The sequence below is a fragment of the Ascaphus truei genome, chromosome 21 (genome assembly GCF_040206685.1).
Source record: "Ascaphus truei isolate aAscTru1 chromosome 21, aAscTru1.hap1, whole genome shotgun sequence".
Classification (NCBI taxonomy): domain Eukaryota; kingdom Metazoa; phylum Chordata; class Amphibia; order Anura; family Ascaphidae; genus Ascaphus; species Ascaphus truei.
The window spans coordinates 19,228,438-19,251,432 of record NC_134503.1 but is presented as its reverse complement, the minus strand read 5'-3'; the positions used below and the strand labels follow the sequence as shown (position 1 = coordinate 19,251,432).

General features: G+C 44.0%; 1 protein-coding gene across 1 annotated transcript; it reads right to left on the bottom strand.

The window, feature by feature from the left end:
* Positions 1-196: 196 nt before the first annotated feature.
* LOC142472283 (Golgi-associated plant pathogenesis-related protein 1-like) lies at positions 197-22,791 on the bottom strand. Its single transcript, XM_075579255.1, has 4 exons — positions 22,693-22,791; positions 13,599-13,817; positions 11,786-11,863; positions 197-888 (listed from the first exon to the last, which is right to left on the bottom strand). The coding sequence occupies exons 2-4, from the start codon at positions 13,807-13,809 to the stop codon at positions 737-739; spliced, it is 441 nt and encodes a 146-aa protein (XP_075435370.1). The 5' UTR covers positions 13,810-13,817; positions 22,693-22,791; the 3' UTR covers positions 197-736.
* Between the last annotated feature and the right edge of the window lie 204 nt (positions 22,792-22,995).

The following is a 22,995-nucleotide window of genomic DNA, read 5'->3' as shown; positions in this document are numbered from 1 at the left end:
CTGGAGCGCACTGAGTGACTGTGTGCAGTGGGACACAAGGAAAAGGCAGAGAGATAAGGTACTGTAGTTTCTAGCAGAGAAGGTGTAAAAGGGAAGACAGAGTAAGGTAGATAAGGTCTGATAGTCAGGAACTCATATAGGAACACAACTGCAACCAGAGGAAAAATCTGAGATCTTTTATGTTATTATTGTTGTTTATTTGTAAAGCACCAACATATTCCACAGCGTGGTACAAGCAGGGTTATGTATATTAGATGAACAGTTACATACTGTAAAAGTGAGGACAAACATGCACAGATACAAAGAGGTAACGAGGGTCCTGCTCGTGAGAGATTACAATCTAGAAGAAACGATGGACAATGCTGAAAAGGAAGGTAATGTGGCTGCTCATTGTAGGATAGTGTGGGGCTCAGGTTGGACTATGGCCCAGCCTGACAGCTGAATCCATTAAAGTTTGAGGTTGGGGAATTTTACATAGGGTGGAGATTGGTCCAGCAACACAGCTGGTCCCAATAGGGTAGAGAACTTTTATATGTTTTCCTCTGTGTTTATAAACTAACATTTAAAAAGTTATGGGGGGAGGGGGGAGGGGGGAAGTTACAAAACCCTCCACCGTACAGTGTACAGCAAATAAAAACCCGATATGTTTAGGAATGTGGAGTTCAAGAGCTAACCAATGGAGTTATTATAGACACCATTCCCCCCTCCCCACCCCCCCTGCTGCTGGTGCTGCTCCTTAGGGCAGGACATTACTCTGAAAGTGTGCGGCGGTGTTCACGTTCCCAGGTGGGTTGTACTGTCCGACCACATAGAAAGTTCCCCTGCCATCGGTGGCCAGTCCCACTCCAAGCTGCGTGGAGCCCCTCCAGATGACCTGCGTGAAGTGACCTGTGAGATTCAGGAGAGAAGGCAGAGGGTCATATTGGCCAACACTCCTTATTTAGCCAGGAAGTTTCCTTCCTGTTTATTGGTCAAATATATCATATTTTCAATTTTGTGATGAAAGTGACAGAGAAGAGTAACACATTCATGCTTGTTGGTGTGTCAATGTATAACTGATTATGATGAGGAAAACAATAAGTATAAACCAATTGCGAGCGTCATGTGCGCCATAAGTACATCATAAATCGTACATCAACTTTTTTCAAATGCAAGTAGGCGCAAACTCGTAATGAGGCACGCCATACAAACAATAAGAAACCGTGCGCCAAATGTAAGAACGTGAATAATGATAATGATAATATTATATAAGGTGAGAAATAGTTAGTTTTTTTGCGCAAAAATCTATTCTTTATACATAGTCTTCCTATGAGATTAAATTACATTAGCAGTTAAACTTTTACTGATTAATTGTGATTAGATTTTATCAACCTCTGTTGTAGATGTAACCAGGTCACCCTCTGGTCCCCCGGTCTTCCGTTCTCCACCCCTTACATTCTGTGTCAGGGGGATGTTGCAGGGAGGGCGACGGGCTCGCCGGCGGCTCCCTCCGCAGGGCGCCGCCATGTTTTGTGCGAAGGTTTGTGCATGAGCAGAGCGATCTCGGAATGGGCAGAGTGGCGCTCAGTAGCTCAGTCGGCTCAGTCGCACATGCGCAGTTGAGTGTTATAGCGGCGGCCAGTATAGATTTGCGCATGCGCAGTAGAAATTGCGCACGCGGCCCGAATAGCAAAGAGCTCTGGAAGGGGCTACACCCCCAGCAGCCCCAGGGGCTGGAGCACAGGTGACTCATTACAGCCAATAGGGCACTAGGATTCCCCAGGCTGACAGGAGAGAATATGCAGTTTAGTAGGAGCTGGGACACAGACAGAGAAGGGTGTAGATGCAGGGAGGCCAGTAGCCCCTGCACTAGGCCAGAGAAATCCCCTAGGCCCTGAGACATAGTTTGAGTTTGTGGCTGCTGTAAGGAAGGCCCCTGCAGCTAGGGACGTTGCCTTTTAGCAGTGAGTTAAGTTCAGGGACACAGCTGCAGTGCTGCATGATGTGGCCATGATGGTTGTGGTCTGTGACCAGACCACCTAAGAAGATAGAGATTGCTGCAGAGTTGGATTCCCCCAGCGGACAGCTCTCTCGTGGAGATCACGTCGTTGAGCAGATTGTGGATCGGCGGATCCTTTGCGAAGATATCGGCGGGCCCAGGTGCTGGCACACTGGGCAGGTATCGTAAATAAGTGCACCAATAAAGTACATACACATTGTGGGTAGCGCTGTCTCACATACCAGGGAGGTTGTGTGTGGGACTTTGGGGTGCTGTGGTGTTATGGTGTGGGGTTACAGCCCTGTGAGGTGTGTGGGCAGTTGTGCTAATGGTTATGATAGAGTTATGGAGTTTATAGAGTGATAAGAGTATTCATATTGTTCCCGTAAAGACCTTTGCTATTTTACATCATTGTGTGAGTAATGTGATTGTGTCCTGTGAGGAACTGCTTCCACTCTGCTGGGATCCCTCACAGGTGGAGGCGCTGCACCATATAGTAAGTGGTAAGAGTAATTCACCCCAGGCTTCCAGCGGCGGAGGCTTAGGCTCCTGTGAGCCAACAGGTAAAGGGCAGCACCAGTTGCTATTTACAGCCACCCCCCTGATCTCACTTAGCAGTGGGGGAAACGGCTACATAAGGCAAAATCTGACCCGTGCAGACTGACAGTCACTCCTTGGTAAGGAAATGTGGTGGTATTTTGAGATCTTTAGATCTAATGGATTCTATTTATCAAAGTCTCCCTCTGGCAAAACTGGGTTAGAACCGATTCCTTTGCTTAAATACATCTAGTGAAGGTTTATTTCCTGATCACCCTGGCAGTGAGAACCATTGGGTTAATCCCTTCTCATTCTAGGTAGGACAGGAAGTAGACTTTTGCAGGTAGGCCATATAAGGCCCCTCCCTCTACCTGCACACCAGTCTTTTTCCTGTCCTCACAGCTAGGTGTAGGATTTGTTATTTTTTAAACAGGGCTCACCTACTGCACTTTGTGCAGATAACCAGGGTCTCACCCTCTCTGCCCTGAAGCTCCGCGGTGCGCCCTGCGGGGGGCAAGACGGAGACCCCTTAGAGTCGGGGGTGCCCCTGTTGGGTGGGGGAAACAGCTGCAGCGCGAGGAAAGCTTAGTGCAATGCCCAGGATCGAGGCGCACAACAGCTGCAGCAGGGACCCATGGAGGCCCAGACTCACCGCATAAGCGCCTGAACGCTGCGGTAAGGTACCCGGCAGCCCGCCACACGCGGAAGGGGGAGCAGCAATAGCTGCGAGCGGAGGAGCTCTGTCAGACCGCAACAGCGTAGCAACGCGGCGGTACTACCCCAGGAATCCGCGGTGAACCTAGGAGGTTCAGAGGACCGCAGGTGTATCAAGTATACTGCGGAGAAGGGTACAGGGCACGTAGCCGCTCGGGAGCGCGCGCGTGCAGGCCGGCAAGTGCGTGCACGGACACGCGAGCCGTGCGGGTGCACGAGCACGAGCACTTGATGACGTCACGGATGCGACGGCCACACGAGGTATGTGTGAGTGAAGCTGCAGCATGGAACGCTCAGCAGGGAGAAGCCAAGTGCTGGATATGGATGCAAAAATGGAAACACCCAAAACATCAGTTCCCAAGACTAGGTGAGTCCTTAGTTTAGTTCTACAATGGGAAAAGAGAGATGGTATATATATATACATTAGGGTGTATGTTTAGCATTTATTTTGTTTTTATAATTTAGTGCGTTGGTTACCCTCCCAGAAGCGGAATCTTCTAAGGGGGCTGGGGAATCCCTGCAACATAAAAGTAGAGGAAAAGTTGCTAAAAAAACGAAGTGGTGTGCAGCGTGTGAGAATCCAGCTGTTATAGGAAAGAAATTATGCAAAGAATGTATTAAAACTGCAGCAGGTGATACCAGTGAACAGATGAGCACTTTCCTTGTGTTAATGAAGGAGGCAGTTAAACAGAGTGTGGATGAAGCAGTCCAGCAAGCTGTTAACCCTACGCAAAAAAGATCTAGATCCCAAACCAGTCTGGATAAAGGGAAAGGTTTTTCGTCAGATGAGTCTGAGATTGATTGTTTCCAGGTGTCAGAGGCAGAAAGGGATTCATCAGAACTAGAGATTCAGGAAGAGGAATCTGAATTTGATATAGAAGTTGTGGATCCACTGATTAAAGCCATGAGGCTGGCATTGGAACTAGAAGACTCTGAGGAGTTAACCCATAAGAAAGATAAACTTTTTGGGGCAAGACAAAGAAAGGATAGAGTTTTTCCCATCCACCAAGTAATTAAAGATCTTATTCAGGTGGAATTGGCCCGACCAGATGCCAAAATATTTGCGCCTAAAAGATTGGGGAAAATTTATCCATTCCCACAAGAGGAAATGAGAAATTGGGAGGTTAGCCCAAAGGTGGATCTTGCTATTTCCAGAATAGTAAAAAAGACCACAATTCCCTTAGAGGAGGCGGCGTCATTAAAAGACGCTATGGATAAAAGGATGGATTATGCATTAAAAAAAAAGCATATGTTACGGCAGGAACAGCCTACAAGCCAGCCATAGCAACTACATCAACTGCTAGGGCTATGCGAGTGTGGATTGCCAATATTGAAGAGGCAATAGACAAAGGTGTAAAAAGAAGTACTATTCTTAAGGCGTTGTCAGAGGTGAAATGGGCAACTGATTACATAGCAGAAGCCTCATTGGATGCAGTAAAAATAGCAGCCAAGTCTATGGCACTGGTGGTATCTGCAAGAAGAGCATTATGGCTCAGACAGTGGATGGCTGACACAGCATCAAAGAACACCTTATGTACATTGCCATTTGAAGGTGAATTCCTATTCGGCAGCAAACTAGATGCAATAATAACAAAGGCATCAGGTAGAAAGAGCATATTTTTGCCGCAGGAATACAGAGCCAGGAGATTCAATCTCCAACAGATGAATAAAAATCAATATAGAGAAGCAAAGGCATACAAGTCTGGTAGGGCTTCTCCAAGGCAAACAACATGGAGAGGTGGCCAGAACCGGCTTTTTCGTGGCTCTAGAGGAAGAGGATCATTCGCAAAGAATAAATCCACATGAAGGTCAGAGGGCCCAGCAGTTGTCCGTAGGAGGACGGCTGGAATGTTTTCCACAGCATGGGCCCAAACAATACAGGACGAGTGGGTGTTACAAACCATTCGTCAAGGATACAGTATGGAATTCAGGGAGGTACCAAAAAGAAATATGGGGGTAATAACATGGATACACTCCAAAGAAAAGAAAAAGCAGATGAATACAGCTTTAAGGAAATTACTACAGGCAGAAGTAATAGAAAAGGTACCTCAGGAAAGCAGAGGAAGCGGAATTTATTCCAGAATATTTTTGGTAAAGAAGCCTACAGGGGATTACAGAGCAATCCTAGACCTAAGAAGGGTAAATTCATTCTTGAAGATAAGAAAGTTCAAGATGGTGTCTGTAAATCTGATTATACAAGAGGTACAACCAGGAGACTGGATGGTGGCGATAGACTTAAAAGACGCTTATTTACATGTACCGATAGCAAAGGACATCAAAGATTCCTAAGGTTTGCAGTAAATCAGGAGCATTATCAATACACAGCACTACCATTTGGTCTGGCAACTTCCCCAAGGTCGTTTACAAAGGTCCTAGCCCCTCTAGTGGCAGAGATGAGAAAAAGGGGGGTAGAGATATACCCTTACCTGGACGACATCCTGGTAAAATCAAGGGATCGGGAGAAACTCCAACAGGACCAGAAAATGGTTATAACCTTCCTAGAACATCACGGTTGGTTAATAAACAGAGACAAGAGCCATTTGGTACCCACTCAGCTCTTTAGATTTCTGGGAGTAGAATTCGATACAGAGAAAGGAGAAGTGAGATTGCCAGAGGCAAAGAGGCTAGACATAGCCATGCGAACAAGGAGGCTCAGAAAAGCTACCAGGACTTCTGCAGAAGAATGCATGAGACTCCTGGGGAAATTCGCTTCAACATTAAGCGTCACAAAGTGGGCAGCGTTGCATATGAGACCTCTGCAAAACAATTTTCTGCAGCAATGGAACGGGAATCACAAAGACACAAGACAAAGAATCTTGTTACACCCACAAACAAAACAAGAGTTAAAATGGTGGGAAGATACCCGGAACCTGGTCAAAGGGAAAACGCTACAACCTGTGCACTGGTTAAAAATTACAACAGATGCGAGCAAGACAGGTTGGGGGGCTCAGATGGGAGAAAAAGTGGTGCAAGGAACCTGGGGAAATCAGGTAAACCACTTACCATCAAATCTGCTGGAATTAAAAGCAGTACAAAAGGCCCTAGAGGTTTTCCAGGACAAAATAAGAGGTGGCTGTATAAAGATAGAATCAGACAACAGCTCTGTGGTCAAATATATAGCCAAACAAGGAGGAACCAGAAGCAGAAAGCTGATGAAGCTCACAGCAGAAATACTCGGTTGGGCAGAGTGCCACTTGTCGGATATCACAGCCATACATATCCCAGGACTAGAAAATGTCACAGCAGACTTTCTAAGTCGCAATATCATTCACCCAGGAGAATGGGCGTTAAATCCAGGAGTATTTCAAGAACTGGTAGAGCGATGGGGTCAACCAGACATCGATCTGATGGCGACACACCAGAATCGCAAAGTAAGGAACTATTGTTCCAGACAATTTCACCCAAGCGCACAAGCTACAGATGCTCTCAGTCTCAAATGGGACTTCAAATTGGGATACCTGTTCCCTCCAATTCCTCTGATTCCAAAAACAATCAGGAAAATCAGAGAAGAGAGAGCAGAGGTGATATTCATAGCACCATACTGGCCAAGAAGGCTTTGGTTTACATACCTGGTAAATATGGCAGTGGATACACCATGGCACATACCAGATCAAAAAGGCCTGATGCAACAGGGGCCAATATGTCATCCGAATACCAAACAATGGGCTTTGACGGCATGGCGATTGAGCGGGAGACATTGAGACTGAAGGGTTGTTCAGAGAAAACAATTCAAACCCTGTTACAAGCAAGGAAAAGTTCCACATCAAGAGTATACCATAGAATCTGGCTTTGCTTTGTGATTGGTGTGAAAAAGAGAGAGAAAATTTCCTTTCACCAAGAATTGTATCTATAGTGGAATTCCTGCATAAAGGATTTGAGAATGGTCTCAGTCTCAGCTCATTAAAAGTACAAGTGTCGGCACTATCAGCTTTGTTGGAAAGAAATCTGGCAATGGAAAGATTGATAATCAGGTTCTTTCAAGCAGTTAAAAGGTTAAAACCTCAAATTAAGAACAGAGTACCTACATGGGACTTGTCTTTAGTCTTGGATGTATTAACAGCAGCTCCGTTTGAACCAATACAGGTCATAGGCCTAAAATGGTTGTCATGGAAAATGGCGTTTCTGATAGCAATCACCTCGGCAAGGAGAGTGGGAGAACTACAGGCGCTATCTGCTAAGGAGCCATTCCTAATCATACATCAAGACAAGGCAGTTCTTAGACCGATACATCAATTCCTGCCAAAGGTGGTATCACAGTTCCACATGAATCAGGAGATTGTGATCCTGTCATTTTGTCCAGAACCAAAAAATAAGAAAGAGGAAAGGTTACACAAATTGGACGTGGTAAGATGTCTTAAGGTGTACCTAGAAAGGATGAGAGATATCAGAAAGTCTGACAAATTATTTGTCATTCCAGAGGGACCAAAGAAGGGACAAGCAGCATCAAAGACTACAATTGCACAGTGGATTGTGTCTTGTATCAAAAGAGCTTATGAAAGCAAAGGACAAGATAAACCTTTGAACGTGAAGGCCCATTCTACAAGGGCCATGGCTACTTCATGGGCATTCAAAGCCCAGGCCACACCAGGGCAGATATGTAAAGCAGCTGTCTGGTCCTCATTCAATACATTTCTGAAATACTACAGACTAGACGTACAATCATCAGCTGATGCAAGCTTTGGGCGTAGAGTCTTAGAAACTGTAGTGAAATAAAGTGTAAAGTGTATTAATAAAGGGTGAACTGATAAGACATTAAACTGGTGTTGTCTAAGCTGATGTATCCCTCCCTAAAAATTTGCACTGCTTGGGTATGTCCCAATGGTGCCCACTGCCAGGGTGATCAGGAAAGGAGAAAATTTAAACAACTTACCGTAATTTTCTTTTTCTGGAACCATGGCAGTGGGCACATAGTTACCCTCCCTATGTATGTCTAATGCCTATCAGTTATATATTTTCAGCTATGGAAGAAACGTAAGACTGGTGTGCAGGTAGAGGGAGGGGCCTTATATGGCCTACCTGCAAAAGTCTACTTCCTGTCCTACCTAGAATGAGAAGGGATTAACCCAAAGGTGCCCACTGCCATGGTTCCAGGAAAAGAAAATTACGGTAAGTTGTTTAAATTTTCTCCTTTCTCACTGTCAGGAGACTTTTTGATAAATCGAACCTTCTTTTCCATGACATTTAGGGATATTTCTTAAAGTTTATTTAATGTAAATCTACAGCAATCACAGGGGACAGCGGCGGGTTTCCAAATTTGCCGCCCGTAGGCACTTGCCTGTGTCCGCCGCCTCCTTGGTGCCACCCTCCTGCTCCTTTGGAATCCCAGCGTTAAATGAATCCGCGACGTCACCAACCTGACGCCGTACGGCGGCACGTTGCAAATGGAAACATGACGCTATGACGTCAATTGACGTCGCAAGGTCAGGCCGTGTGATGTCACGGTGGGGGTGTCCATAGCGTCATTTGATGCCGAGATTCCAAATGAGCAGGAGAGCGGCAGAATGAAGGCGGCCGACACACGCACCTTCCCATTAGGCCTGAGAACGCGGCAAAATTATATGGGGGCGGAAATTTTTGCCTACCCCAAATTTTTCCACCTTAGGCCCGGGCCTAACGGGAAATCTGACACTGGTAGGCGCCTCAAGGGGGAGGGTTAAGTTAACCTCTTGCTTGCCTTAACAAATAGTAGGGTAGTGTTGGGAAGCTATTAACCCTTTGGTACCTTTGCTTTACATTGGTAGCCACAGGCATCTAATGGGTTAATGTTTTATCTGCCATAGGGGTTTTTATATATTATTACATACCCCAACGGGGGTATAAGTATTCACATTGCCCTCTCCTATTGCATCGCTAGTGGTAATTAACGCCTATTTCCGGTGGACTTAATTACCATATAGCTATAGCAATTTTTACGCCATATCACACCCGGTTCATTTTTAAAGCAATGTGGAGGACTTGGGCCATAAAATTTAAGTAAAAAAAGACGTAATTTAATTGTTACCGGGTGCGGTATTATTTCCTATTTAAGAGTTTGATGCATATAGGTCTAAGCGCCAACCTGGCGTTTCACCAGTAGAGGGCGCAAAAGGACAATCTACAACACAATCACCCATACAGCAGCCTCATTATGGGGCATATGTATCAATTTAAAAATCCTATTTAATCACTAGGATGTTTTATTCGATCTGGTGCAATTTATTTTGCCCGACAATTACACCACTTTTCCATATATATATATATATATATATATATATATATATATATATATATATATATATATATATATATATATATATATATATGTATATAATGGGGAAAGACAGGGTTGCAGACCTGTCTAAGACATGCAAATGAACATACAGTAATATTTACAGTTGCTTTATGCTTTACTGTGGAGGGTTTTTGTCACTTTTTTTACCCACCATAACCTTAATGACAGTGGTGATTACCTAGTCTAGTCTCAAACCTGCTAGCCATTAAGACCAGCCTCACACTGATGATACCCATCAAGGTTGAAACATGTATGTGAGTAGGTCTAATGGCTTTGCATCTCATCCCAGCCTCTGTTTAAAAGCTGTGTTTAAAACAGCATGCATTGGCTTGAGGATTGGCTTGTGTAATACGAGCTTGAGACAAAAGGTGGCACTGAGTGCTCATTTGCATGTCATTTCCCAGAATCCCTTGCTGCAGTGGAAGTGCTGTGTGCTGGGTGACAATGGGGAAAGACAGGGTTGCAGACCTGTCTAAGACATGCAAATGAACATACAGTAATATTTACAGTTGCTTTATGCTTTACTGTGGAGGGTTTTTGTCACTTTTTTTACCCACCATAACCTTAATGACAGTGGTGATTACCTAGTCTAGTCTCAAACCTGCTAGCCATTAAGACCAGCCTCACACTGATGATACCCATCAAGGTTGAAACATGTATGTGAGTAGGTCTAATGGCTTTGCATCTCATCCCAGCCTCTGTTTAAAAGCTGTGTTTAAAACAGCATGCATTGGCTTGAGGATTGGCTTGTGTAATACGAGCTTGAGACAAAAGGTGGCACTGAGTGCTCATTTGCATGTCATTTCCCAGAATCCCTTGCTGCAGTGGAAGTGCTGTGTGCTGGGTGACAATGGGGAAAGACAGGGTTGCAGACCTGTCTAAGACATGCAAATGAACATACAGTAATATTTACAGTTGCTATATATATATATATATATATATATATATATGTTTTACCAGATTGGAGTCCGGAAAAAACGAGACAGCACACAGTCTAGTAAATCCAGTAGAACTATATTCAGTTTAGCATGGCACCACATCCAACGTTTCGATCATCTAAACGTGACCTTCCTCAGGGACGTCCCTGAGGAAGGTCACGTTTAGATGATCGAAACGTTGGATGTGGTGCCATGCTAAACTGAATATAGTTCTACTGGATTTACTAGACTGTGTGCTGTCTCGTTTTTTCCGGACTCCAATCTGGTAAAACCTATTTATATACATGTGCATATGGGACAAGCATCAGCATTTTTTCTGTTGTTTACAGTGTGCCAACTGAATGTGATTTTTTCATATATATATATACAGTGTTCGACAAACCTATACATTTGCTCGCCCCGGGCGAGTGGATTTAACATCGTGGCGAGCTCCTATTGACCCAAGCAGCACACGTTTGGTACTAGGTGGCGAGTAGAATTTTTTGCTCGGCGAGTAGATTTTTTGGTGATTTGTCGACCACTGTATATATATATATATATATATATATATATATATATATGTATATATATATATATATATATATATATATATATATATATATATATATATATATATCTATCTCTATCTCTATCTCTATCTCCAATCAATAACTGAAGTTTGGATTCTTTGTCATTTTTCCTGAAACAAACAATCGCCGTGTTTATCGAAGCCGGTTTATCTCTATTGAGTGAACAATCAATGTTCTGCTTTTCTCTGGGAACATTGAACTGGGACATTATCAGCTACTCGCGTTGATCTTTTAGACCATCGTTGTGCAAATTGGGGTGCTGGAGGATTTGTAGGGGGGGGTGCGGGCGATTATAGGCTCCATTTAATTTAAATTAAATGCCGGGGGAGGCGTGAGGTCTCTGCAACTCACTTACCTGCTGCCAGCCGGTGGGGTCACGTAATGTGATGTCACATGACCTGCAACGTCATTTGACGCTGAGCCATCGGGAGAGGGGGGGGAGGGGGGTACGTGAACGCTGCGGTTCCCAGGAAGCGGGCCACAGCTCAAAAAGTTTGCGCACCGATATTTAAGACTAATGATGGCGTTATTATTGCCTTGCAAACATTGGCAGAGGAAAGTGAAAAATCTGTCTGGGGCTTTGAAAACTGACAGTCTTATCAGCAAAAGACATTAGATGCAGATTGTTAAAAAAAAACTTCCAAAGTGTTTGTTTGCAATGGAAATGTTTAAAGTTGTAATTTAACCTATTAAACATGTACTGCACTTAAGATATATAAACACTTAGCAGTGTTTAGTTAATTTGGAGCACTGGGGATTCCTTGTGATGACGCTTTACCTGTGTTGCTTGCAAATCCAGGATTGCTGAAGTTATAAAACTTAATTTCATTGTACCAGGCATCCACCGCCACGTTACCTTAAACAGAAAAGAAAGAAGTATTTTAAACTGTTCTGCATCGTATTATGGCTTAAAGAAGTGTTTCCTCTTGGGGCTTTTTCTCTTCTTACCACGTTTGAAGCTGGGGGTCTCCGGAGCTGGGGGTCTCCGGAGCTGGGGTCCCCGGAGCTGGGCCGTGTTGATTTCCGCTCCAAGGAAACCTCCTTCTTCCCGAGATAATTACCCCGGAAGGTGCTGCCGGTAGCAACTCTGACTGGGCACCCAATATGGCGGTTTAAAGGTCCCGCGCATGGCGGGTCATTAGGAAGTCGCGACATCATCCCATGCGGCTTCCTATTGGCCCATGTGACGCGGGACCTTTAAACATGCAGGAGGGACCTGAGGCACTTTGTGATGTAAGTAACTCGGGGGCAGGAGGTCACCGGAGCTGATATTAACGCGGTTCAGCTCCACAGACCCTCTGCTTCCTACTATACCCAGGGGGAACCATTTTTTTTTTTAAAAAGCACAGTTGCTTTAAAGCTGCAGTTCAGTCTTTTTTTATTTTTTTATTTTTTTTTTTCAATTCAATAGTTTCATGTGGGCAATCTCTAATTACCTAAAGAACTGGTCAATTCGTTCTCCATATATTGATCGGCGAAATTTGGCGAAATCTTTAGATATGGGATATGTTTTTCATCTGCTTCAGTCAGTCAGTGGAAGCTCATGAATATTCATGAGCACTCCTGCACTGACGTGCAAGAGGGAGGGCAGGGCTGACAAAGGGGTGTGCCAGGGCTTGTGACAGGACATGAAGGGGCAGTGCCTTAGCAAATGGTTGTTAAAATAGAATACAAAAAAATTGGTCTTTCAAAGTTGTTTTTTTAAAAACAGAAAATGCTAAAAATATTTTTTCTTACTACAGAACTGATTTATTAAAAAAAAACACACATGCAGGATATTGACTGAACTGCAGCTTTAAAGCAGATATCAGTGCTGCTCGGTTTTCACACGCTCGCACACACGCATAGATAGATAGTGTAGACATATATAAAATCAGAAACGGGGCTCGCGCAAAACAAAATAAACAATTCAGGTAAAGGGAGGGTGTATACTGTCCAAAAAGATACAGAAAAAGGAAAACAGGACAGGCACTCTTATATGCAAAAAGGTGAAATGTATTGAATCAACGTTTTGGTCCCCACTAGGACCTTTCTCAAGAGCCTCTTGCCTTTTTGCATATACAACAGGAGTGCCTGTCCTGTTTTCCATATCTAAAAATTTTTTTTTAACCTAAATTGAAATAAGGTGTCCCTCGGAGCTGATCCGGGCACTGCAGGATACGGTGATCCCCCTGGTTCCTAATATGATATATTTAATTTTTTTTTTTATTCCTTTAAAATAATTCTTGTCCGGGAGAAAAAATATGTCCACTGGGGTCAGCCTCATTTTACTGACCAATAGAAACCTCTAACATCATCATTGGATGACATTGCAGCTTCCTATTGGGCGATCCCACAGTCTTTCTTTTTCCATGCAAGGAGAGAGGTATAAACTGTTTGCGAGCTTAAAATTAGACATTTTGTGTGAGAAACATTCTTGAAGGAAATTGCACACTTCACCCCCCAAAACATCACAGGGTTACTGTATATGAGTATGGTGTGCAAGGTCACGACTTGGCTTGTGAGATGTTGTCCTTGTAGACAAGTGAGCATGCATTGCCCTCTACTGACGTATAGATAATATAGGCGTTTTGGTAGTGGGAATCGTATACCTGCTAGTTGTTTGATGCTGGGGTTGTTCGTCCAGTATATGTTCTCCCCGTAACCCCATCCGCTGTGTTTCATGGTTCGGATGGACAGCAGATAATCAGCCCATTTTTGTGCTGAGTTGCAGAGACCTCGACTGAGCTGGAGAGGAGGCGCCCTATGCCTCGCCCGATAAGCATTATGGGAAGCCAGAATCGCCTGCTCAAACTGGCTCATATTACCACCTTTAGAAAATAAAAGATTAGTTATGTGTGTTCCTCCGTCCAGTGATGGTGAAACAATCAGGGAGAAAGATATTCAAGTGCCTATCCCAATCCCCACAAACATGAAATGTAATCATCTACTGCTGCGGCCGAGTTTATTCGAGCATTTGCCCGTTCTCGGCCGCAGCAGTAACCTGGCGCGCGCCGGAGGGTGCCGGGCGCGTGCCGAAGCAGCGGAAGAGCGCCCTCCGATCGGGGCGCTCTCCCTCCCGCTGCCGGGTCCGCCGGGTCCCCCGGAACCCCCTGCCGCCGTCCCCCACATCGCGGGACACCAGGGCTCCCTCGGGGAGCCCTGGACGCGCGTGCAGGGGGCGCTGGCACCCGATGACGCGTGACCGCGCATCGGTGACGCGCGGCACGCCGAGGGAGTGGGGCTAGCAAGCCGGGGCATCCCCCGGCTTGCGGAACTAGCCCTGCTCGGATTAAGTGTGTCGGTAGTGTATGGTCTCCTAACAGAACAGCTATACACCAAAAAACAGAAATTAAAAATACCACTTGTGGTGCATTTGCATGTCTCAGACAGGTCTGCAACCTTGTCCTTCCCTATTATTGTTTAACAAACAGTGCTTCCACAGCAGCTAGGGATTCTGGGTAATGACATTCAAATGAGCACGTGTCACTCTTTACTTCTCATCCATTTTAACACCAAGAGACCTAACTGTTCACAACATCAGGACATTTTTGGCAAGAGCAGTTGGTGACTTAAAGCAGCAGGTCGCACGGTTTGTGCGATCTTACCGTTGTTTAGTAAATTACACACACAGAAGAATAAAAAGGAGAGACTTGCGCAAGTGAATCCCTAACTATAATAACCAATCAATACATCGTATCATACTGAGGTGCGGGGTGAATCACTAAATCAACTATTGAGATGAAAAACAAGAAGTATGTCCTGCACATTCCAACTCCGAAAACACTATCTAAGGCATACAGTATATAGATGAACACCCCAAAATACCTATAAGGGAATATAAGCAATACAATTACCTTTACATTACCTTCATTTGTAAATTACCTGAATCGAGATTCCAGATCTCAGACCTACGTGGACACTACGGTTCTCGAGGTATTTGGGGTGTTAAGAATATTTTACGGAAAAACAAAATGGCAGACTGGGTCACCCCACGGCCAAATTTGTAGGATTTTGTGTCAGAAATCAGCACAAAAAAACAACTCATACCTCAAATTCCCTAATAAATGTCACAAATATTGGGTATTGTTGCTTTATAGCAGCAATCTGAGCTGCTTTATGGGGGGGAGGGGGATGGGCTTGACACACGGATGCCCCGGAAACGCAGCACTCCAAGCTATGGGGACCCGCTAGTATTTAATTTGAAACTCCCTTATGAACAATATGGCCGCCGGGCTCAACCTCACACTGGCAGCGCAATAATTGCGAGATGACATTGCAGATTCTGATTGGGCGGCACAGCAGCCATCTTTCTTTTTCCTTGCAAGTACTGGCAAAAGTAAACAAAATATATATCTATATCTATTTGCAATCGTGGGGTCCCCGGAGATGAGTGCCGGGATTCAGCTATGGGGGACCCCCTGGTTTATATAAGGTAAAATATATATTTGTAGCCCTTTCCTTTTTATTGGACAAAAAAAGTTAAAAAAGTAAAAGTGCTTGGATTGCCTTTTTAACACAGAGAGTTGTCGCAATGTGGAAAATGTAGACCACAGACAGTGTTGTACTCTGTTTGTGTGTCCCACCTAACCAATTTTTTTTAAACGGCAGCTTGAATGAATGCATTACTCCTTTAAAGCTCACTGATAAGGGAGCAACAATTAATTACTCTGAGTTACTTACCTCAAGTTACTATTAGTAGGTTATTTCACTGCCGAATATATCCCAACCACATACTTTTTAATTACTGTTAAAATCTAAAGAACAATGATACGTCTAAATGAATTATTAATAAATGGTATGTTATAATGGTGATGGGCAGCAAAGTGAATTCTCTGCAGAGCATATCTCATGATGCCCATCAATATCTTTGTAATCTATACCGCAGCCCTGGATCCACCATGTCACAACCTTGGGCAGTGGAGACATGGAGCTCACGGTCAAAAAAGGTCATCGTGGGAGAAACTGCCCATTTATAGTAGACTACATCTTCATCCGGCATCACTAAATGGGAAGTACAAGCCCATCCGTCCAGCTTTAAATGCCAATGACTTGAATGTCCCTCTTGATTTAAATCAAATCCCAGAGCATCCTCCGGGCCCACAGCTGCTACCCGAGTTTGAGGTCCGGACTTACGCTGGCCCTTGCTCATGAACTCTTCCTAGCTAAGATTTAGGGTCATATTTACTAAGCAGTGCTACTCCATAAGAAGCCGCCCGGTCCCGAAATATACCTTGTACAAACTTACGTTGCGTTGAAGTGGCCTTATTTACCAAGGCGTTCAATTCAAGGTCGTTTTTGGCTGGCTATGTGGGATTGCACCATGGCGCTTTACAAATCAACAATGATAATAAGGAAAGTTGACATTGAATTTTAGTCTACAGGGAAGAAAACAATACGTAAAACTGTCAAGGAACTAATAATTTTGAAACTGCAAAGCATCTATATTTAGGCGCCCTGCTTGGTGTGAGCTGGGAGGGGGGAGTTAGCACAGGCCTGAAAAGTGTCACTTTTGATTTGAGTATTGGCGATTAGAGGGAGGCAGATGGTTTCCATGAACCCCTTTCCAGTAAGAGGGGCTGCAACGCATTATTATAATAATACTTGGGTAAAAAAAAGACATGTTTATCAAATTAATTTCTATTCTATTGGAAAAAATCCTACTGTAATGATATGTAAATGGATTTAAGAGTTAGTACGGTAGCTCCTCTGGCAGGGAAGGGATTAGCCGTTACAGAACCTTATAATGTACCTGTTCCATTATGGCACCAATGCTCTAGAGCATCTCCAGTCCTTAAGGATCACTATAGGGCAGGTCTTAAGGAAATCCCTGCTTCAGCACAGGTGGATCACTCATTGTGACTGAAGGGGTGCTTGAGGACTGAAGTCGGGGACCACTGCTCTAGAAAGTGAGTAGGCTAACACTCCAATGGAGCAGCCACCCTGATCGAAATGGAAGTGGAGCCGCTGGGGAACCTTTAGGCAGCACTGGGGAAAGCACCATTTTAAGATCCCGGATACTTGATATTTCAAAAAGTTTTAAAAAGAAAAACATCTCTTGAAAAGAAAAAAGAAAAACAAACGTTGACAAGCATGGGCTGCGGCTTTAAGCCATGTGCACAGGCCTACTGAGCTAGAAGAGGGGGAGCTGACCAAACCGAGTCTCTGTCATACCAGGTGGCCTGAAATTAGTCAGCAGGTACTATAGTCATATAGTCACTGCATTGCCATGATATAGTGAGCCATTTAAAGTGAGCTTTTTAAGTGAGAAGTTATAGTTAGACTATAGTTTGACTAGAGGTGACTGCATCTTTCTGCAAACTCTTTTACTCACGACAACAAACGGTAAGCTACTCAGATCACACTATGATCCCATGTTTGCTAACCTGCATATTTTAACCCCCCACCCCTTTACAACTTATTTCACTGCAGCCTCTCCCAAAACTGACCGCACAAAACACTGAAACCCTGAACTGACTCTAGCATTGCAATACAGCTAAACATTTGACAAGGAACAGGCACACCGCTGCTGTTTAGTCTGCACACACTCACTTTGTTCACAACAGCTCCTTGCAGCACTGCCTACCTCTGGCATCATGAACCTGCTATGTATTTTAACTTTTTTTTTTCTCCTGGCCTCATGGAGATGTTACTCCCTCTATACACTACAAACTCCTCCATCCTGGCCCACACCCAACATCACCATACACCCTGGACTACTCAAAAGCCTTGCACTATCTACTGAATGTTGGTGGAGAACTCTAAAAAGCAGCACACCAACCACTGCTCACTCTAATAGCATACACCACAAATTTACAACCTACAAACAACTACCCAAATTCCTACTTGTACTGTTACTCTCTTTAGCAGGTGATATTGAACCTAACCCAGGTCCTCCCATTTCAGCTCTGTCCCATGCCCCTGAGAATCCCACCTTTAAATCCCAAAAAGGGCTACACTGGCGACACACTTTATTCGAGCTCGGCTAGTCCCACGAATTCGGGTATACCCGGGTGTATTGAGGTTTGTGACTGTTTTCTGCCCGAGTGCATTGAGGTATTTTCCATGCAGGGATTGAAGCATTTTATTCCCCCTGGCTGCAATACTGCACAGTATATATATATATACTGCATTACAATTCATGAATTTATGCCATCTGGTAGACACGCGAAGCATTGCAGCCTATTAAATCCTAATCATTATCATTTAACAGATCAGCCGCCCGTCAGCCAGGCATGAACCCAGGCTGGGAAGGCAAATGCAACGGGGCTTGTCAGAGGTGAGGAGCGGCGCATTCCAGGTATCTGCCAGGTACATACTGGGTATTTGCTCGAATAAAGTGTGTCGGTGCAGTATCTGTCGCCCATATAAATATCCGGAGCCTGCTGCCCAAACTGGACGAACTAAGGGCATGGTGCCTTATGCATAAACTCAAAGCCATCATTCTTACAGAAACATGGCTATCCCCTAAAACCCCTGATGCAAATATCGCCATTCAGGGATACTCCATTTTTAGGAGAGATAGGTCAAAGAGAGGAGGAGGGGTGTTATTTTATATTGCAGACACCTTACATTTTACACTGTTAAATTGCCCCCCAAACCCACCCTCTTTTGAAATTCTAGTTGGCAAAATCTGCCTCCCTTTTTCTATGCCAATCTTGCTTGCTGGCATCTACCGCCCCCCTAAAGCCCCTCTACAATCCCTGACTGATATCACCCAATTTCTTGGCTCCATTTCCTCTCTGAATGAGAAGAGTGAGCTGCTAGTTCTTGGAGATTTCAACTTCAATTGGCTTGACCCTAAAAACCACAAAATCCAAATACAACTGAAGTCACTTAACCTATCGCAACTCATTTCCCAACCCACACGGATAAACCTGAAATCGCATAACCATTCCTTGCTAGACTGGATTCTCTCCTCAAACCCCAGCAGAATCCAATCCTCTGGCATCCTTCCTGACATTTTCAGTGACCATGCAATAGTGTACTGTGTAAGGAAAATTAAAACGCCCCAATCAAGCCCTAAAGTTCTCCTCACTAGAACATTTAAAAACTTTAACCCACAACAGTTTCTGGATGACCTTACCAACTGCCCATGGCACAGAATCGATTTAATTCCAGACCCTGATTCTGCGCTTGACTATTTCCAATCCGAGTTCTTAAAACTCTGCGATACCCATGCTCCACTACGCAAAATAAGGGTACGGGGGGCCCACCTTCCATGGGTTACAACTGACCTTATTGCACTCTACCAGCTCAGGGATACCTTGTGGAAAAGCTACAAAGTAACTGGCACTACCAAGGATCTCAATCACTACAGATGCCTGCGGAACATGTGCACAAGGCAAACAAGGCATGCAAAAGCACAATATTACTCTGACAATCTCCACCAAAATACAACAAACCCAGCTAACTTCTGGAAGGTTATCAATAGTATATTCCAGCCTCCTAACCATCAACAACCAAGTAATATCACTAAGGAGGATATTACTCTGACAGACCCCACTGACATTGCAAATGCATTCAATGATTACTTTGTGGGGTGCGCCACGAACTTATTAGCAAAACGCAACCCAAACCACAAACCTGAATCTCATCCTGGGAGTACCCCTATAGTCCCAACCCCTCCCAACACTGCCCACAATTTTAATTTGGCCCAGTATCTGAAGAGGAGATTATACAAGCGCTCCTCAAACTAAAACTAAGCTGCCAATGTGGACCTGACTTACTACAATATAGGTTCCTACGAGTTGGTGCCCCAGCCATTGCCAAACCAATTGCGTCCATAGTCAACTCTATCCTGTCCGCAGGCCATATCCCTAAGACCTGGAAAACTGCCAGAGTTGTCCCAATCTTCAAAAGTGGGGACAAAAACAATGTCTCAAACTACAGGCCAATCTCACTTCTCCCAATTCTATCCAAAGTCATGGAAAAATGTGTCCACTCCCAATTAAGCGATTTCTATACCAAGACAAATTTCCCTAGCCAATTCCAATCTGGGTTTCGTCCCAAATACTCCACCGTAACTATCCTGCTAAAAGTTTGCAATGAAATCCAGTGTGGAATGGAACGGGGACAACTCACTGGTGCAGTATTCCTAGATTTTGCAAAGGCTTTTGACACAGTTGATCATGCTATCCTGCTCAGCAAACTCCAGAGCTCTGGAATAGGGAAGCTTGCTTTAAACTGGTTTCAGTCCTATCTATCAGGAAGATCCCAACATGTGTCCATCTCAGGCTCTAACTCCAACCCCCTGGATATCACCTGTGGTGTCCCGCAAGGCTCTGTTCTGGGGCCCCTACTCTTCTCAGTGTTCATTAATGATCTTCCCACAGCTTGTAAGGAAGCCTCAATACACATGTATGCAGACGACACAATCCTATATGCACACAGCCATAGCCTCTCTAACCTTCAACACATACTTCAGTCTGACTTTTTGAGACTCGAAAACTGGATTTCCCAAAACAAACTGTTTTTAAACACTGACAAGACTGTAACAATGGTATTCGGGACCAAGACTAAATTTTTAAAGCTTCCAGTGACTGAGCTCCTGATTTGAACCAACGCTAACACCACCCTAACCCCTGTCACTAGTTTTAAATACCTGGGCTTATGGTTTGACTCCCACTTAACATTTGGGATGCACATTTATATCCTGACAACCAAGACCTATGCCAAACTAGGGGCACTTTACAGGAACAAATCCTCCCTAAGTCTCCTGGTCAGAAAGCGTATCGCACAGCAGATGCTAATGCCAATTATTGACTATGGAGACATAGTATACGGCTCGGCACCTCAAACCCACCTTAGCAAACTTGACACCCTCTACAATTCAATTTGTCGTTTTGTTCTCCAATGCAACTACAACACACATCACTGCGATATGCTCAAAGAACTAGATTGTTCATCACTCGAGTCTAGGCGCAAAGTTCACCTTTCCTGTCTTGCCTTTAAATTCTTCATGGGCAAGCTACCCAGCTACCTGAACAAGCTCCTCACCCCTACCACATGCAGCACTTATCACCTGAGATCAGACTCCAAAAGACTGTTCATGGTCACAAGGCTCAACAAAGTATCCGGACGTTCCTCCTTCTCCTACCGTGCACCCCAAAACTGGAACAACCTACCAAAGACTCTCACATCCACCACCAGTTTAAGTTCTTTCAAATCTAAGGCTGTCTCACATTTTAATCGGGTCTGTAACTGTTTCATACGCCCATAATATATATTTTCTTTAACTGTGCACGCAGTGTCTTGTATATAATGTATACCCTGTTCATTTATGTAACTGTACTTGTAACCATGTACTATTTGTTTTACTCTGTGCCCAGGACATACTTGAAAACGAGAGGTAACTCTCAATGTATTACTTCCTGGTAAAATATTGCCAGCATGGGAAGTTGGGCTCGGCAACTTTTGCCACAGCTAGGGAGAGCCGGGGCTCGGCGGAAATGAGGCATCCCTGATTATAGTAATAAGATACAGCTCAGCTAATCCTTTGCATGACTCAGGCGGCTGTTTATAGTATACAGTACTGTAGGTAAACACAGCTCACTACAAAGGCTGTAATTAAATATCAACACTGAGCACTTCTGCAGAAATCACACACGCTCCAGGCTAAGGTACAAGTTAGTCTGGCTACTGATGCAGATGGTACTAAGTGGTACCTTTGTATAAACTGCTGTTTATTTTCACTTTCACTTTCTCCCTTCCACCAGGCAGCACAGAGCTGTTTTTCCATGGAGACTACAAAGGATCTTAGAAGAAATGTCTTATCTTAATCTTCTCAGCAATGGTTATTTGAGGTCTACTAATATCACTAAGTGAGAGGAGTTTAGCAGCCAGATCATTCAGGTTTGGGGCTAATTTTTTAGGAATAAAATATAGGACTAGAAAAAGAAGGAATGTCTTGGTGTGGTTTGCAAGCTTAAAAATGCTTTTTCCAAAGAATTTAACTAAATGACCTTCATTTATGAAGAAAAAGCATCTAACCATATGATTTGTCTTATTGGATGTAAGTACTGGGACTTTTTGTCTAGTTCTTCCACTAGGTAAGAATACTTGTCCAGTGGACACAATATGGCCACCATTAAAGCAGCCGTCCACACTGCTCATTCATTTGGGGCGCATGTCTTTTTATATTACTGTAATGGTGGGGGTATCCCTCTGAGATGATCAGCAGTGTACCGACCTCCGGTGACCCTACAGTTCTCGAGATAGAGGCCGTTCCTCCACTGGGCAAGAATACATGTCCAGTGGACACAATTAAAAATTATTATTTTGACATGTATATATTGTCATACAAAGCCTCTTGTAATGCACTAATATTTGGGACTCTGTTCTCTTGCTTTTTGGTCTATACTGTATTGATAGTACGTATACTGATACCAATCGGTACAGTATGTTGGTTCTTGCTTCTGTAGTTCTGACACTTTGTTATAAAATGTTATCTGTGCATCACTGCAACTTATCCCTTTACGGTCTATACAATAGTTTGGTACCTTTATAAACAAATAAACAAACAAACAAACAAACACGTAATTACTAATGAATACCAATAATAAATCGCCTTAATATGAGATGTTACCATGGCCATTCGCCCAGCGTAGAATGTGCATAACTAGAAGACACGGCCAGCCAACTGACATCACAGGTTGTGTGCAAAACCCTCAACAAAATCGTACAACACTAAGAAAATGTTCTTACCGTTATCTCTTCTGTCTCCTTAAGATTGTCTTGTCTTGTTCGTTGTTTGGTTAAGCTGCTGTGTTGTAGAAGCTCTGTTAGTCACTACTATAGGAAGTATACAAACTCGCTCTAGAGTGATGGCAGTCTCTCGCTCTATATAGTGATCAGCATGGCACACCACACCTACAATGGCCTGGTATTCACCTCCCACTTTACTACAATCACTCAGGAATTTCCTAATTACAGATGTGGGACACTGTCCTCAATGCTGTTGCAATCTTTTAGAGCTTTATTTTTCTGAATTTTGCTTCCTTTTGAAAC